We start from the raw sequence: 16,960 nt of genomic DNA, 5'->3' as shown, positions 1-16,960 counted from the left end.
CCCATTGAGTTCTGAAAATGTTCTGTGACAGAACAATCTGGGAACGGGATTCATCACATTAGAAAAGTAATAACGAGATGATAATGTATTGGGAACATATTATATTGCACAGCACACCCTTTGAATGGGTGCTTTTGCTGAGTGCGTTCTTATATTCTCATACTGCTGTGGCGCATGCACATTTCTTTAGCTCAGGTGCAATGCTGTAATGTCATCACTCTATAATCTTTTTACCTCAGACAACTTCTAGTTGGACACTCTAGGATGCAGAGGAGGAAATTGTCTCAGCCAGTCAGGACATGAGGACTGACAGAACAGATATAAGAACAGATAGGATTACTGCACTAATGTTTCATGTTCCGGTATGATAACGTTCTATCTGTCTGAGAACTGTTTCTCATTGTCCTCACCCTGCAACACTTTGAGGTTGGAATGGGAACTCAATGGCAACCAAACTGTGCAGTAAACCTTGCTGCGTTCTGTTCTCATTCGGTTCCTGGAACGTTATCATAACGCTATGCAATAAAGTTCATAGAAAGCAACACTTTGTTCACTAAAATGTTTTATATACTGATTTTTCTCTCCCAGAAGTATAATAATTACAATGGCAAAATAAAACAGTACAATAAAACATACGATGACAAAACCAACCAACAAATAAATCAGTATGCATTTGTAGTGTTGTGGTCATAGTAATTTATTATTTTTAAAAAACAACATAGGGTTTAGTCTTCAGGAACTACGGAATGGAGCCCTGTAGTTTTCCTTAGCCCGTGGCTTGGAAAAATGATCTGTTTGATGCTTATGTTTAATGCTGTTTGATGCTGTTGCCCATAGAACCTGGAGCTTGCCTCAGGGATTAGTAAGAACAGAGATTGAAATGGAGAATAATCTAAGAACCACTCTGTCAATTTATGTGGAACCTAGAGGGAGAATAATGATTATGTGTCATGGTGTTTTGAGCTGTAGAAGAATTGGCTTGGAGGGTGGTGGTATCTCTTATAGGAACCGATGATATTCTGCCTTTTCTAACAATATACAGATGAAATGTTAATGTTACTACAAAATTCAGTAAAATTTGGATGCATTGTATTTTGTGGGGTTTTTTTTTTTGGGGGGGGGGAGATATGTGACCGTTTTCTGGAAGAGCTTATTCCTGACATTTCACCTGCATCTGTGGCTGAATTCTCTGAAGATGCCAGCAACAGATGCAGGCAAAATGTTAGGAATAAACTCATGCAGAACATAGCCACATAGCCTGAAAAAATCCACAAAAAACTATAGATGCCGGCCATGAAAGCCTTTGACTTCACATTGGGATTCATTATTTAGTATTAACAACACTGCTTAAACCTGGATCATTAAAGCTGATTTGGCATACATTTTTGAAACAGGAACAAGGTTCCACAATAGTGGTTAATTAAACTGACTGAATGATCAACCCAGCTAAGCCATTTTTTTTCATTATGTTCCATCTGTGTCTCTAAATGGTAGTAACTGTCATGTTGTTTTTTTTGGTTGATGAGTATAAAGTGCTATATAAATTGTTGATTTTGGAGCCTCAGAACAGCTAGAAATCTGAACACATATTTCAAAAATTAATCTCCCCCCCTTCAATGTGAAATCACATTCCATTTCAGTCCTGATTAAAAATCCTTTCAAAACAATACAAAAAAACAAAAAACAAAAACAGAAGACAACTCAGGAAGAAGATGACATCACTGTTTTCAAATATGGAAACCAGGAATTGGATAATTGCTTAGATATATTGATTCCTTTTCTAGACACTATCCCTGAGCATTCAAATGGTTGTTATCTCTGATGAGTGTAGTAGGGCAAGCCACTCCCCTAGTTGAAGAATGAAGTTTTCCTCTCTTATTTCCACTGTCAGGAAGCAAAAATACATTTCATTTGGGTGGATTCACAGACTTCCTATACTTTATTTTTTAACTGATGAAACCAATTGGCTGACCTTGGTCAAGTAACATGCTCTCAGCCTCAGGGGAAGGCAATGGCAAACCACAGCTGAACAAATCTTGCCAAGAAAATCCCATGATAGTTTCATGATAAGTTGGAAATGACTTGAAGATACACAACACACACAACCCAAATGGAAGCTTAATTTCCACTTTAAAACATCAGTATCCAGATTTAAATAACTGGACCTTGAAGAACTAAACCCAGGACATGCCATAGGGCCAAAGCCCCGATTCCAGCATGGACTGTCTTCATGATGTGAGTCCAGTTTCTCACCAAATCAGCCCATCCCTTCCTTAAACTAGATTTAAAAAGACTTCAGAGGGGTGGAGCGTTCACATGCTCCCAAACCCTACTGCATGCCCTGGTCACCATCTTGGCAGGCGTCCATCTATGCGGTGCATGCCATGATGATGCACGTGTGTCACAGTGCCCAAATGACGCTGGCTGGAAGGGGCATCATGATGGTGCATGAGCACCACTATAGCACCTCTTCCAGGAAACTGCTTACAGAAGCTTCTTTTTGCTCCTGAAAGTGAGCAAATTGTTGCCAGTGTGCGGTTGCTGCGGCAATGATCTGGGGCAAACAGGGGCGCCATTTAGCTGCCTGTCTGCTGAACCCCTTACCTTTTGCTCAGAAACAGAAATTAGATGGCTACCTTTCAGGAGTGTTTTAGCAGAGGATTTCTGCATTGGCTGATGGTTAGAGTAGAGAGCTCTCAGGGTACTTCCAACTCTGTGATTCGTGGTTTGTTTGTAGCAACTTGGTGCTGATATTTAGCAGCTTGTATAGAGAAAAGTGATTTTACTTTGGTGAGTATCTGTGTTAGGAGAGCTGTAAGAGAAAAGGCATCTCCTTTAGTTTATAGAATAGAATAGAAATTTGAGCAAATAATAAATATATCTAAAATTAGTATATGTAAAATATATTTTCAATGTGACACTTAATTTTTAATAACATTATTTACATGGAAAGGCACTGCACGTGATTTATAACTTAGGACTTTAAATCAATTTATTAATTTCAATTGTATACCACAAAAGAGCCTAATACGTTAAGTGAGTTGCTTTTCCCTTGTTACAAACAACAAATTGAATGAAACATCTATATTGACGTTAGCACCCTTCATAATTTATTATAAGGCTTCACTTTTAGTTGGTTCACCTGTATGTCACCCTGTGGCACAGTGTATCATGGGGGAAACCAGATTTTGTGAAGCTATGAGGAAAGTAGGATGATGTCTACAATTTTGTTAAAGGCAAGAATTCAAGCAGTTTGGTCTGCAATTCAGGCATACTACTGGCAGACAACTCTGCAAATTGCCTAATAAAAGCACTAAGCAGATAAGCAGAAACAGATGACATTTTAGGTCAATAGCATTTATAACAACTGTAGCTATTCCATTTAAGGCTGCAGTCATGAACCCAGTTACACTTTAATCAGTGAATTCAGTGGAACAGAGGTATACATACATAAAAACAAGGTTCTAGTTTTGGATGCATTGATTCAGGCCATTATGTCCTGTCCTGATAAATAAAGCATGTTTATCTTGTTCAGAAATCTGTACTGTAGTCTGTGCAACTTGCTGATATGTTTCTCCCTAGTGGTTCCCAATTAGTGTTAAGAGAAACATAAATTAGCTAATAATTCTCTAGGGGTATGTTATGTACAGTGCTCTATTTTTAATCTATGTAGCTAATTTGTTACTGTAATTAAATAGATTTTGGCATCTGACCTCTGTGTTCAGGATTAGATATAGACAGATTATTGCAACTTCCCTATTACACGAAGAAGGAAAAATGTACTATGAAAGAGTAAACAGACCGATTTTTAAAAATGCTTTCTGGATTGCTCCTAGAAGTCTACCCCATTAGTGCCACTTAATATGTTCAATGCAATAATGAAGAATAATCATATAAAGTTTAAAGATGGAGGAAATGTTGAATTAACTCTTGGGGTATAATGAATTGTGAATTCTAAACAATATTAGTGAGCAAATTAGGATGTTCCAATCCTTAGGGGATGGTTCTTTTAAGGCAAATTAAATGGATGACTGACACAGTTCAAGAGAATCTGGTTGTTTTTTGTAGGAGGTGATAGAAAAATAAATGGATTATGAAGCCATTTCCCCTCCTCTAAACTACACAACCTTCTCAAGGCTTTTCAGGTTATTTTCTTATCAAAGGTTTTGGATGATCTCCTCAAACTGATGACAATAGAGACACTCATTCCTACTCTATCATGGTCTTTGAGCTCTAACATGTCTTTTTTCTTTATACAATACAACCTAAAGGATATATAACTACAAAGTGCAGCAAGTTTGTAGACCTGTAGCAGGGTTTGAGGATCCAAGAATCTGTATTTAGCATTTAGGTGACAATTGGCACATTTATCTTAGGGATACTTTTGGTCATTTTCTGTCCCAGGTAACTTCATGTTGTTTTATACACAATAACTGAATGGTAGGAGCTCATAGCACCACCGTAGCACCTATATCCTTGCAAGGAAAAGCATTGAATATGAATAAAACATATTTAATAAATATTAATATGTTTTGTAATAGTCAGATTTTATTGCAGTGGGCTTTTTATTATAAATACCACAAGGAATGTCAACTTAAGAGATGAAATAATTAAGATGTTAATTTGAATGAAAGTGCTTCAGAAATAATGGACACTTCTTTGGTTTTATCATGCCAAACATATTGCCTACTTATTAATTGTTGCATGTTGTGGGTTTTTGTTATTGTTGTTGTTTGTATGTGACACGCATGCATATATATCCAGGGTATGTGTATATGTATGTGTGCACATACCTGTGCATGTATATGGAGACACCATACAAAGATGGCATAGAATAAAATCAAATTAAATAGTGTAATCAGTGACCAACCATGAAATAACGAGACCAGAAACAAGGCACTGGGTTAAATGAGGGCCACTTTATTTGATCTATTTAATGACCTGAACCTGGAGACAAACAATGGGTGATGGGGAGCAACCTGATGTGAGTCCAGCTGAGGTCCAGGTATCAACCTGTCACCACCTCCTCAACCCGTCCCTTGGCAGTAACACCTGACCTTGATGGCAATCCAATACCATGGGTTGCTCCCAACTGACTGTTTACTGGAAGACAAACTGATGACAGTCTCCCATAAGTCCTTACAGGACTTTAGGCAATCCCCCTGTCAGCCCCAAGGGAAGGATTCTTCTCTGCCTCCAAGGCCCTCCAGCCCGTGGAGGCAGATCCAGAGCTCAGCCCTCTTATTTTATCTAGCCGTTGCTTCTGACTGAGTAGTTTTCTGATCAGAGGAGAAAATGGAATGTTTGTATACTAGAAACAGTAGTCTTTCTTTCCTGAAAGGAAAAACAAAATGAAATCTTGCACCTGTTTTGAGCTTAACAGTTTGGGAAACTCAGAAAATGCCTCTTGTATTTTAGAACTGTCCATTATGAAGGTGGTGCTGTGTCGATCCATGCCCGTTCTCTTTGGCGGCTGGAGACTTTGAGAGTTGCGTAAGTAAAAAAAAAACCCTTATGGGAATAATATATTGCATTATGATAATAATGTTCCTCTTCCCTAAAATGCAAATGTTGTCTAGACAAAAATACAATGGCCTTAGGCCACTTTGAAAATGTGATTATTTAACCAAGATCATAATGTATAATTATGCCCTATTCAAATACATGACAGTTCCAGTTCTTCAAAATGCTGCACTCAAGCCAGTCCTGTGGAAATTAATATTAATTGATTGATCAATAAATGGTAGGAACAGATGGCAAAGGTTGCATAGTAACACTATTATTATTTATGCTAGTGGCTTGTGATAGCAGTGACAATACAATAGATCGATAGACTAATGGAATAATATTTTTTCCTCTTTCTTTTGTTGTTTGAGAATTCAAACTGACCTTGAAGTCTTAGTGTTAAGGCTTGTTTCCCTAGTGTCTCATTTAGAAGTACACTGCCTTCTCCTACAGGAGCTGTTAAACCAAATTTTGATGGATGACAGACTAGTGTTTGAACTGTCACATAAGCTCAGTTTGAAACGCACCATCTCTGACTACAGATTTAAACAGTAGAAGATTTTTATCAGGGGAACAGTTGTATAAATTTTAATTCAATAGTGATTTTGGGTTATCTATATTCACAGGTAGTATAATGCATAAGAATATGAATCTTTGAACCGCACCCACCTGTTCAATTATAATTATTGGTCTTGTTGAAATAGATGTGGTCCTGTTGAAAACAACACTGGGATGTGTATTGTTGTTCTCTTACACCCTGCCATCTCTCTCTATCTTTCTTACCCATATAAACCCACATGCTTATCCTTTTCAGCAAACAAACACACAAATATCAATCACCAGGAGAGGATTTTTATTGTCAGTACATTAATGCCAAATTGATGGATAATTATTATGACCATGAACCTCAGTGACTTACAGAATTCAATATTCTGCCGTCCCCTGTTGGTAGCAGAAGAGAAGTGTAGTTTTTGTGGGGTTTTGGGGCTATGTAGCCATGTTCTGGAAGAATTTATTCCTGACGTTTCACCTGTATCTGTGGCTGGCATCTTCAGAGACTGGTGGCATGGAGGTGTGTGGGGTATATATATTATATGACCCTAGGCTGAGAAGAAGTGATTTACATGTTAAAATGTGTGTTGGTCTCTTGGTGAATAGCAAGGCCTCAGATCAGCACACAGATTAATGTGTAAATCACTTCCTCTCAACCAAGGGTCACATAGTATATATACCTCACACACCTCCATGCAACCAGTTTCTGAAGATAAAGGTGAAACTTCTGGAATAAATTCTTCCAAAACATGGCCACATAGCCTAAAAAACCCACAAAAAACTATGGATGCCAGTTGTGAAAGCCTTCGACTTCACAGACAAATAGTGTGCTTCACTGAGGAGGAACCTGTTACTTGCCTTTTTAATCTTGAAGTGATAGTGACAGCTGGATGTATGGAGAAGATCTGGAAAAAACAGGGTTCTGTGAACCCAAAGCATTTTAAATTTAGGATGTGGATGTAAAACAGAATCCACCAAAGTATTTCCAATGCAAATATCACAATTTAAGACTTGTTAATTCTGGTGGAGTGTAATCCAGTTGACCATGTACATAGTTCTGAGTGTTTTCCCATGTCTATATGAAGCTTCTATAAATGCAGGTGCAAGATGTGGTATAGCTACATGCTACTTTCAATTAAGGTTGCAGGCCTGGGACCAAAGATCAATCAAATCTCTCCAAAATGTGGTCCCAGGTCTGAAAATAGTGTGTAGTGTCAGCTCTACATATGCATTAAAGATCCTTTCCCTAAGAAACCACTTACTGCATGTAGCTTTTATTTTGGAGGGTGGAAATTAAGCAGTTACAGATAGTTCTGTTTGACCAAATTAATTTAGAACTAGTTTTAAACATGTTTGATATTTTATTTGACTGTTTAAAGGCTGACATTTTACATTACCTAAGAATGTTAATTTGAATCTTCGTTAGGTGGAGTGGAAGTCATATTAGATGGGCACAGCCATTCAGATTAAGACATATAACTACAGGGAAATATTTAAGCCTCATGGATGACAAGAGTCTTCTTCTAACAGAGAAAGAGAAAGCTGATGTGAAGTCTACAGCATTTTGTTTTCGGTCTTCCAAGGTAAACAAACAAGCAAAAATCCCCATTATAAAATTCCCATTATAAAATATAGAATATTCTTGCTCTGAAATAAAGAATTCTAATTTTTATACTTTTTGCTTATAAATTAGTATTATTATAAAATAGTATGTTTCCAAGGTGATTGATTTGTTGCAATATAGCTGAATAACAAAATTGATTTGAATTTGTATAGACCACGCTAGGATAAAGTGTGTATTTACAATATAATAATAAATCATACATTTTTAAACTCATGTAACCCAAGAGTGACCAAAGGAGGCTGCACTTAACCTGTCTGATTCGTTTACTCCTTGTGTCCACCCCCATTGGCAAACATTTCCCTCCAGCAAAAATTGCCTCTTCCACTCTAGATGGAGTTTAGAAGCAATAATTTTGTGTTTACATTGGTGAGGACTCTCCCAAGCCCAAACACTGTCTCCAAATCAAAACATCAAATCCAAAAGTGGGTATCTGATCACATCCAATGTTGATCTCCCCTTTAAACTTTTTTTGGGGTAGGGTATGATCTGTGACAGGTGATGGGAGTGATGTCTTGGCTGTCAGTCCCATAAAAGTACCTACCCCTGCTTTAAATAGACTGTTAAACAACACAAGTTATATGATCCCTCAAATATATTTGTATCTGACACTGGCTTAACAGTAACACCTAATATTAAGGTTGCCTTGGTGATCTAACTTTTCTTTCCCACATCCAGTTTTCAGGATTTGGTTGCCTTTGGTCTTCGTGAAGGACGTCTACTGTGATGGATTGTGCAAGTTCTGATTTGATAGGTTTAGCCCTAATTTCTTCTTCACTGCTATCAGGATGCTATGATTCCCAGCTCTGAAACATGTCAGAACATTAAACCAACTGTATTTTTAATTAAGCCTAAAAGGAAGGCAAGCTCCCTGTGAACAAATTCTTCCAAGAAATCTCCATGATAGATTTTTCTTCGAGTCACCCTAAGTGAGAAATTAGTTGAAGGCACACAGCAATAATGTTTGGTTCAGTGGTGTCATTAGCTGCGGTGTCACCTGATGTGGATGGTTTTAGCCCGCCCGGCCCCTTCCTGGTAACTCAGAAGCCTGCCCCCATCCCCAGCCTCCCAGTTTTTTTGCTGCCTGGCCAGATCGTGGAAGGATTGCCGGGCAGTAGCAGATTCCCCCCCAGCTGCTGCATCGCCCTGGCTGGGCAAATGAGGCAGCGGGAGGGGACAGAAGGTGTATGTACTCCCCTCCTGCTGCTCCATCACTGGACTTCCTCTGCAGAGGGAAGGCCCTGAAATAGAACAGCTGGGAACAGTGTGCATTCACCCTCCCTGCACCAAAGGGAGAGGAGGGCCCAACTGGGTGTCACCCCTCCTCTGAAGTGTCACCCTGTGTGTTCTGCACCCCCTGTACCCCACCAGTGATGCCATTAATTTGGCTTTGATTAACAAGAATGTAAAGAACAATCACTGCATTAATGGCCATTCAGAAAATGCTGCATTTTAAAAAATGAGATTTGATGATTTCTGGGGAACAAGGAGGAGATTTAAATCCAGTTGAAATTTAGGGACATCCAGGAATATACTTAAGTATTATTGACTGCAGTGATTTAAGTCTACTTACCATTTTGTGTTGAGAAAATAAGATATCTCACATTTCAATATAGTTTTGTGTGTATGAACTACTGTCTTGTCTTCCTTTTAAGGAAAAATTGGATGTAGGTATAAGGAAAGAGGTGGATGGCATGGGGGCACCTGAGATAAAGTATGGAGATTCAGTCTGCTTCATACAGCATGTTGACACGGGTTTGTGGCTTACCTACCAGTCAGTAGATGCAAAGTCTGTAAGAATGGGATCTGTGCAACGCAAGGTAAGATATTTTATACAAGAATGCTAAATATAAACTTGGTGTGATAAGCATGAAAGACAAATATCAGTATTACATTTTTAAAAATATTTCCAAGTACCAAATCTGAAAGTATTTTCTTACTGTTGACAAAATGGAAGTAGTCACTGAATTTTTGGAATTAAGCCCATATCCCCCTATATAACGTGTAGTTGTATTCACCCCATGTCCTGGTGTTTGGGATTAAGTTTTGGGGAGGGGATTCTTAATTTATTCATTTGTTGGATCCCCTAAAACAAATGAATACAGATTGCCTGATTAACTCTGAAGCTAATAGTTCATTAATAATTGGAATGGCCATCTCTGCCAGACACAGTAAAATTGGTGGTCTCAAAAAAAGACAGACTAGGGTTGGTGAAATGCATGATATAGCTCTGTGCTGGCTTGCAGTTTTAAGCTGCTTGCTGCATCATTGTTTTTAGACGGAAAAGAATGGTGTGGAAGAAAAATGGTGAGGCAGTGGAGGAAAGGAATGAGCGGAAGTGTGGGGAGATGATTTCCTTGTGCTGCAGGATAAGCTCAGCCTCTTTCAGAGCTGAAGGCAAGTGACCCCCCCACCCCCCGGCAGTGTGTGTAGGCTGCACCAGGTGACACCTCAGAAGAGGGGTGACATCTGATGTGGCCCTCCCCCCGCGGCAGATACTGCACTGCTGCCAGTGCCCATCCCTTCTTCTTCACTGCTGTGGCTCTCTACCTGAGGAGGAAGCAAAGGCAACAGAAGATGAGCCTGGCCCTCCAGGCTTCACCTTAGCCCGGCTGCCTCCTCATGAGGAAGCTTCATGAAGGTGAAGAAGCACGAACATCCCCCCTCCCCTCCCCCACTTGCCCAGCCCTTTCCCACCACCCTGGGCTGGTGGGCGGCTGAGACCACCCCCCCAGCAGCCCACCCCACTAGTTGATACCAGGCCTGGGGATGCAACTGCCTAATGGTCTGTATGGAAGTTGTTGTAGTCTTTCTATGTAATCCGTTGTCTAGCAAATTCTTCACTTTCCCCAAAGACAGTTTCATTGTCCAAATAGTAGAAGAGGAAACAAGGGGGTCAGCTATTTTAGATCTGTTCCTAACCAACAAGGATGACTTGGTTAATGGGGTGCAAGTGGTGGGATCCTTAGGTGGAAGTGACCATGTTCTCCTGGAGTTTGTTATACAGTGGAAAGGAGAAGCCAGACATAGTCCGACACACATTCTAGACTTTAGGAGAGCGGATTTTAGTAAACTTAGAGAAATACTGAGGGTGATCTCCTGGTCAGGAATACTAAAAGAGAAGGGAGTTCAGGATGTATGGGAGTTTCTCAAAAGGGAGATAGTGAAGGCACAATTTAAAACAGTTCTAATGAGGAAGAAAAATGGGAGATGTTTCAAGAAACCAGGATGGATGACTAAGGTACTTTCAACTGAGCTAAAGGAACATGTATTAGAAGTGGGAAAACAGGGAAATCACCAAAGATGAATTCAAACAGTCAGAAAAGCTAAAGTGCCGAATGAGCTCAGGTTTGCTGGAGAGCTTAAGAACAGTAAAAAACATTCCTGTACAGCTATGGTACTGGTCCGTGCCATTCTCTAGAAATCCCTTGATCTGTTTTGGAAAATGACATTTCCTGCAATGAACTAGTAAATATAATTCAATAAGTTAAATTTTAGTTATTAACTGCAATGGCACCATATTAGTATCTCAGTTTAAAACAAACATATTAATCTTCAAACCTTATGACCCCATCTGTGGGTATAGAACAAATTGGACCAGACATTATAGAGAGTGGGGGAATGAATCAGCTTTGTAGCATTATTACATACAGTAGCTGTTTTTATCTTGTAACACAGATTTTGTAACAAAAATATGAATATATTAAAAATATAAACAATACTGTTGTAGCAATATTTAGACCACTTACCACATAGCTGGTAAGCTCAATTAAGGGTTGCCTTGGGCAGATTTTGTTCAGTGATTTATTCTGCAGTTATGTGACAAGGTTTCTTTTTCTGATGTCATAAAAAATCTCCACTTATAAATCTTCTGTAAAAAGCAAAGCCTCTTCTCAATGATCATAATCTCCTTTGCTTACATCTTCTTCTTCTTTGTTGTCCTGTCCTCATTATTTTTCTCATGTTCTTTTCCATGAACTCTTTATCCTCAACTTCTTCCTTTTCAACTTTGTCTTTCCTGTTTTATTTAGACTGTTTTGAGCAAAGTGGATGTCACCTCTGTATTCTCAATAGCCTCTAGAATGTTTGTAATTTAATTTTTTTTTGCCTTAGAAATAGTAAAAAGGCAAATGATAGGTAAATAATAAAAGTCTAAATTGCTCCAACATGATATAAATTGTGAATGTTTGTATAACTTGGTTATGTTAAAGTTGTGATTTGTTCACAAGTAAATATGTGACTATAAAAGACTGTATGCAGGATGATCCAAACTGATGGGAAATTCTATGATTGTTTGTTGACTCATGAAGTTAGTGCTTGATGCTGCATTCAGAACCATCTGTACCATTACACAGAGTACTGCAGATGTCTTAGGTAGCAACTGTGGAGGGGGGCATGGAGTAGAAATTTAAAGAAGATTCACATATCTTCTCATCTTTCAGGAGAAAAGCTGTCTTAACAAGTCAAAAATAATAACCATTTAAAAAAAAATCTCCCTCAGCAAGAGAGAAAAGACAGGCATCTTTTCCCATTTTTGTCTTTTTTTTGATATGGTATGTGGAAAAACAATGGAAAAAGCAATATTTTTGCACAAACACTTATTTTACATAAATTAAAAAGCTTTCTGTTAAAAAAGTTGTGTTTGGTGCAAAGCCAGTATTTAAATTTCAGGAAAGGAGGACATACGGATTCACTTGCTTGGGTGGGTGGATGGGGAGATGATGAGATGTGTGTCCCCTTCCTCCTGTTCCTCCTATCCCAGCTCTTTTTCCTTCCTACCTCCTGCTTACATGTGTGAATGAGTGAGGGGACGTTTGTGTGTGTGGCCAGGCCTAGCCACCGCACCAGTATAGGTATTTTATGTATGTTACACATTTTTTTGAGAGGGGTGTAAATATATTCATGGGTTTCCTACTTATGGAGGAGGCTGCATTCCTAAGCCACACAAAAGTTGAGGACTGACTACTTCCTCAGATGCATACAGTGGAACCTTGTTATACGCTGGGGTTTGGTTCCAAAATGCCCCATGGATAACAAAATCCATGCATGCTCAAATTCCATTAAATATAATGACATAGCAAAATGGTGTCCCTTATAAAAAATGGAAAATCAAGGTTTGATATTTGAAATTTATCCTTTTTAAAAACATTTTCAAACCGTGTATGCTTGAATCAGTGTATAAAAAATCCGTGTATAAGAAGGGCTGACTATATTATGAAGTGCCTAGGAGCAGATCTTTATAGCTATGAGTGAGCAGGTTGTATGTGTGAATAGCAGTACAAATGCGAGATCACTTTTAAGGATGGTTGTTGGGGGCAAAGGCTGGAGGAAAGATGTCGCCTAAAGCCAAGGTGAGTAGTTAACCATATGAATTCTGGAGGGAGTTATTGGAATGTAGTGGGATGCTGGTTTGGGACCAGAAATGGTATGTGATAAACTGGGCAAGAAAGCTATCATGAGGTTGGGATGTTAACTAGTGTTATCATATGTGTAGGGTGCAAGGAAACCATTGTCTCTTTTCAATGGATTGGAATTTGTGACTATATTTTAATTTTACCATTTCTTTTTCCAGTCATTCTTTGTAGTTTTCTTGTTCATCTGAGGTCTAAGATAAAATGCCCAGGAAGACTTAAATGTTCTGCAACATGTTTTTTTTTTTTTTTTTTGGTATTCCCATTCGTAATGTGTGATTTATTTCCATTTATCCTATGGGTCAGAAACTGGCCTGTTTGCCCAGAGTAGTATGCTGAAGGGCATTGTTGACAGAGGATGGCATATATATCATACTAAATGATGAGCATTTGAAAGTATCTCTAATATTGTGGGTGTTGTGATTAGGTTCTGTAATGACATTTCCTAAGAAAGGTCAAAAACACACCATAGAAATAATCCAGTTTGAGACCACTTTAACTGCCCTGGCTCAGTGCTAGGGAATCCTGGGAATTGTAGTTTATTGTGGCACCAGAGTTCTCTGACAGAGAGGATTAAATAGCTCACAAAATTATAGTTCCCAGAATTGCCTAGCACTGACCCAGAACAGTTAAAGCGGTCTCAAACTGGATTATTTCTGTAGTGTGTTTTAGGCCCAGATGTGTGGGCAGAGTTGTCATCTGGGTTTGTGGCAAAGTATTGTACCTGTCGTGTTGTGCATCATTCTGTAGGTAAGAAACTCTTGAGATTGGAGGCTATCTGTAGTCAAGCGGAAGCCTGACACTAACAGATTTGGATTTGGTAGTTTGTTCAGGGTAGAAACTGGAGGCATGTAAGTACAGTACATATTATGGTCAGTGGGTTTGCAATATAGTATGGTGCTCAGATGTCAGTTCTGTAGGTGTATTATGGTAGTCCAGAAAGTGAACTTGTTCTGTTGATAGTTCCAAGCTGAGATTGATGGTAGAATGGAAGTTATTGAAATTTTGTTGGAATGTCTTGAGTGCCTGTCCATGAGTCCAATTATGAAAATAATATCAATGTACCCCTGGCAGAGAAGACATTTCTGGGTGCAGGAATTAAGGAACCATTGTTCACGATCACCCATGAAGATGTTGGCATATTATGGTGTGTGTGCTCATGGCAGAACTGTTAACATGAAGGTGTATGTTATTACCAGAAGTGAAGTACTTGTGTGAGAGAACAGAATGGAAGACCTTGGTCGCTGGGTCTGCTATGGTTCCATCTGGAATGATGTTCCTGACAGCTTGTAGTGTAGCTTTGTATGGGATATTGGTATACAGGGATTTCACATCTACAATGAGTAATATGTGGTTCCCTAGGAGGATGTGGATGGACTGTAATTTCTGCAAGAAGTCAGTAAAAGTCAGTAGTGTCCCTCACATAGCTGGGATTTCTGGTGGCATATGGCTGTGGAGACAACAGGCAGATTAGAATCTTGGCACTAGCCAATGGGAGCAAAGCCAAGAAAAGGAGTAGGGGGTGTTCACAGGAGTGAATATATAAAAGGGAGTGAAGTAAATTTAAATATATGAAAACCTATGTTACCATCTTCTTTCTTTCAGTTACGTTTCAGAGGTGGTACATGATCCCCTTGCATACTGATCCAAATTAACATGGCTATGCCTTTGAATTCTTAACGTGTTGCTGTTAGATGCAGTGAAAGATGCAGTCCTACTGTGTGTATTGAAGAAAATAAATTGACAGACTGATTAGATCATCCATGCATAGTGTATGGAAGGCACTATATAACCTTTCCCCCCCAGATATACAATGTCTTGGATAACCTGACTAATCTTTCCACTGAATTATGAGCTTCTCTTGACTTTACCATCTGCTAAAGCATTGAATTGATTTTCATCTGTGCTAAAAATTCAGGATACCTGGTTAAAAAAATGATAAAAATAAGATGAACAAAATCCCTCAATGTTAAAACTATCTGGTGAGAAGTACTGTGTATGTGTGTGTTCTGGATTTTTTTTTTTATCATCTCTAGGATGTATAGAGATAAATGTTGGTGTTTGTTAGTGTGGGAGACCAGCATGGTTTGGCAGTGAAAAGAATGATTTGTGTGCCTAAAAAGTCCTAACCCAAATTAAAGACAGGAATTTAGTAAGTAGTATCCTTAGCCCCCTCTGCTCTCTCACCCAGGTGGGAAGAAAAATGTTCAAGTAACTTGTTTAATGTAACTGAAATAGTGTGTGTGAAAGGATTTGAGCAGTTGAAAAAATATGGTACCGTATTTTCCGGCATATAAGTTGACTGGGCGTTTAAGACGACCCCCAACTTTTCCAGTTAAAATATAGAGTTTGGGATATACTCGCAGTATAAGACTACCCCTCTTCCAACGTACACCAAATAAAAACTAAAAAACCATCAGATTTGATTTCAATATGGTAATTTTAATTCAAATGCTTATGACATGCAGGTACTTAGCAGGAAAACTTGTTGTATACAAAGCCTGCTTGGATTGGTCAGTTCTCCCTGCTTGCCCAGCCCTTCCTGTCTCCAAGACTATCAGAGCGGTAGCACAAACATGGCTCTTTTTTTCCATACCCTGGGAGTCTCAGACACCTTCAACTTGCTCCTCCCTTCACTTACACCTTACCGGTGAGGCGCCCCCTCATCTCGTCATCAGGATCGTGTTAAGTCACTTCTTTCCACGAATCCCGATGAGTGGATTTTCTTCTACTATACTTGTACAGCACCACCCTTGCTGCTTTCATACGGTCGCCGCATATGGAGGGGATGTGGCTGCGACCGTTTTTTAGCTCCCCCCACCATATGCGATGACCACAGATTCTCCAGTTCAGCTCAGAGGTTTCAGCACCCGCCCTATAAGACGACACCCGGCATATAAGATGACCCCTGACTTTTGAGAAGATTTTCCTGGGTTAAAAGTAGTCTTATATGTCAGAAAATACAGTATGTAAAATTAAATATTCTTACATATTTATTGTAATTAGTATTCTTTGTCTTTTTGTTCTAGGCTATCATGCACCATGAAGGCCATATGGATGATGGCCTAACATTATCCAGATCACAGCATGAAGAATCACGTACTGCACGAGTAATTCGCAGTACTGTCTTCCTTTTCAACAGGTTCATAAGGTATAAGAATTCTAGTTGAAAATTCACAACATAGCCCATAACTAGTCATAAGTATGTGTAACTGCAATGTGACCACTCTTGCCATGTTGGCCCACCTTCATTTTGTTTTATGTTAGCCTAAATTGTAAGCCTCCATGAACTTCACAGTGCCCCTACCCTGGGCTTCAGCCCATCACCACGAGCTTATGAATATAGATGACAGATGAATATAAGTGAAGAACCCACATGTCTTTGGGACCTGAAGATAAGAACATTGTTAGTAATTAACTGTGTTTGATTCATTTAGGGGCCTTGATGCTCTCAGCAAGAAAGCAAAGTCTTCCACTGTTGACTTACCCATTGAGTCAGTCAGCCTTAGCCTCCAGGACTTGATTGGTTACTTCCATCCACCTGATGAGCATTTAGAGCACGAAGACAAGCAGAACCGACTAAGAGCACTGAAGAATCGACAGAATCTCTTCCAGGAAGAGGTAACATTCTCGATTTCCCCCTTGATACTTCATGTTTAAGACTGGCTAAAACATCCTGAAATTTGCACATGGTTCCTGAGCTAATTATTTGTTCAGATGGAAGCAAAACTAGTTAGAAAGAAAACCTAAATACTGAAAATTTCATGACTGTGTAACCCATTCTGTAAGTTTCTGTTTATTAGCAAGGAACATTTAACTAGGAGGGAGGGTTGCCATAATTCTCTACTAAAAACTGGGACAAAATGTAGGA

General features: G+C 39.1%; 1 protein-coding gene across 4 annotated transcripts in view; it reads left to right on the top strand.

Annotated features, from left to right (window-relative positions):
• RYR2 (ryanodine receptor 2) overlaps positions 1-16,960 on the top strand; it is a 406,736-nt gene that overhangs the window by 163,506 nt on the left and 226,270 nt on the right. For all 4 annotated transcript variants that reach the window (XM_042470214.1, XM_042470205.1, XM_042470232.1 and 1 more), the window contains exons 11-15: positions 5,419-5,493; positions 7,484-7,640; positions 9,334-9,498; positions 16,119-16,240; positions 16,527-16,710. In XM_042470214.1, the coding sequence (XP_042326148.1) occupies positions 5,419-5,493; positions 7,484-7,640; positions 9,334-9,498; positions 16,119-16,240; positions 16,527-16,710 (703 nt within the window). The remainder of the gene's footprint in view (positions 1-5,418; positions 5,494-7,483; positions 7,641-9,333; positions 9,499-16,118; positions 16,241-16,526; positions 16,711-16,960) is intronic.

Source organism: Sceloporus undulatus, chromosome 1 (assembly GCF_019175285.1).
Source record: "Sceloporus undulatus isolate JIND9_A2432 ecotype Alabama chromosome 1, SceUnd_v1.1, whole genome shotgun sequence".
Taxonomy (NCBI): Eukaryota; Metazoa; Chordata; class Lepidosauria; order Squamata; family Phrynosomatidae; genus Sceloporus; species Sceloporus undulatus.
This window is presented reverse-complemented; position numbering and strand designations above follow the sequence as displayed.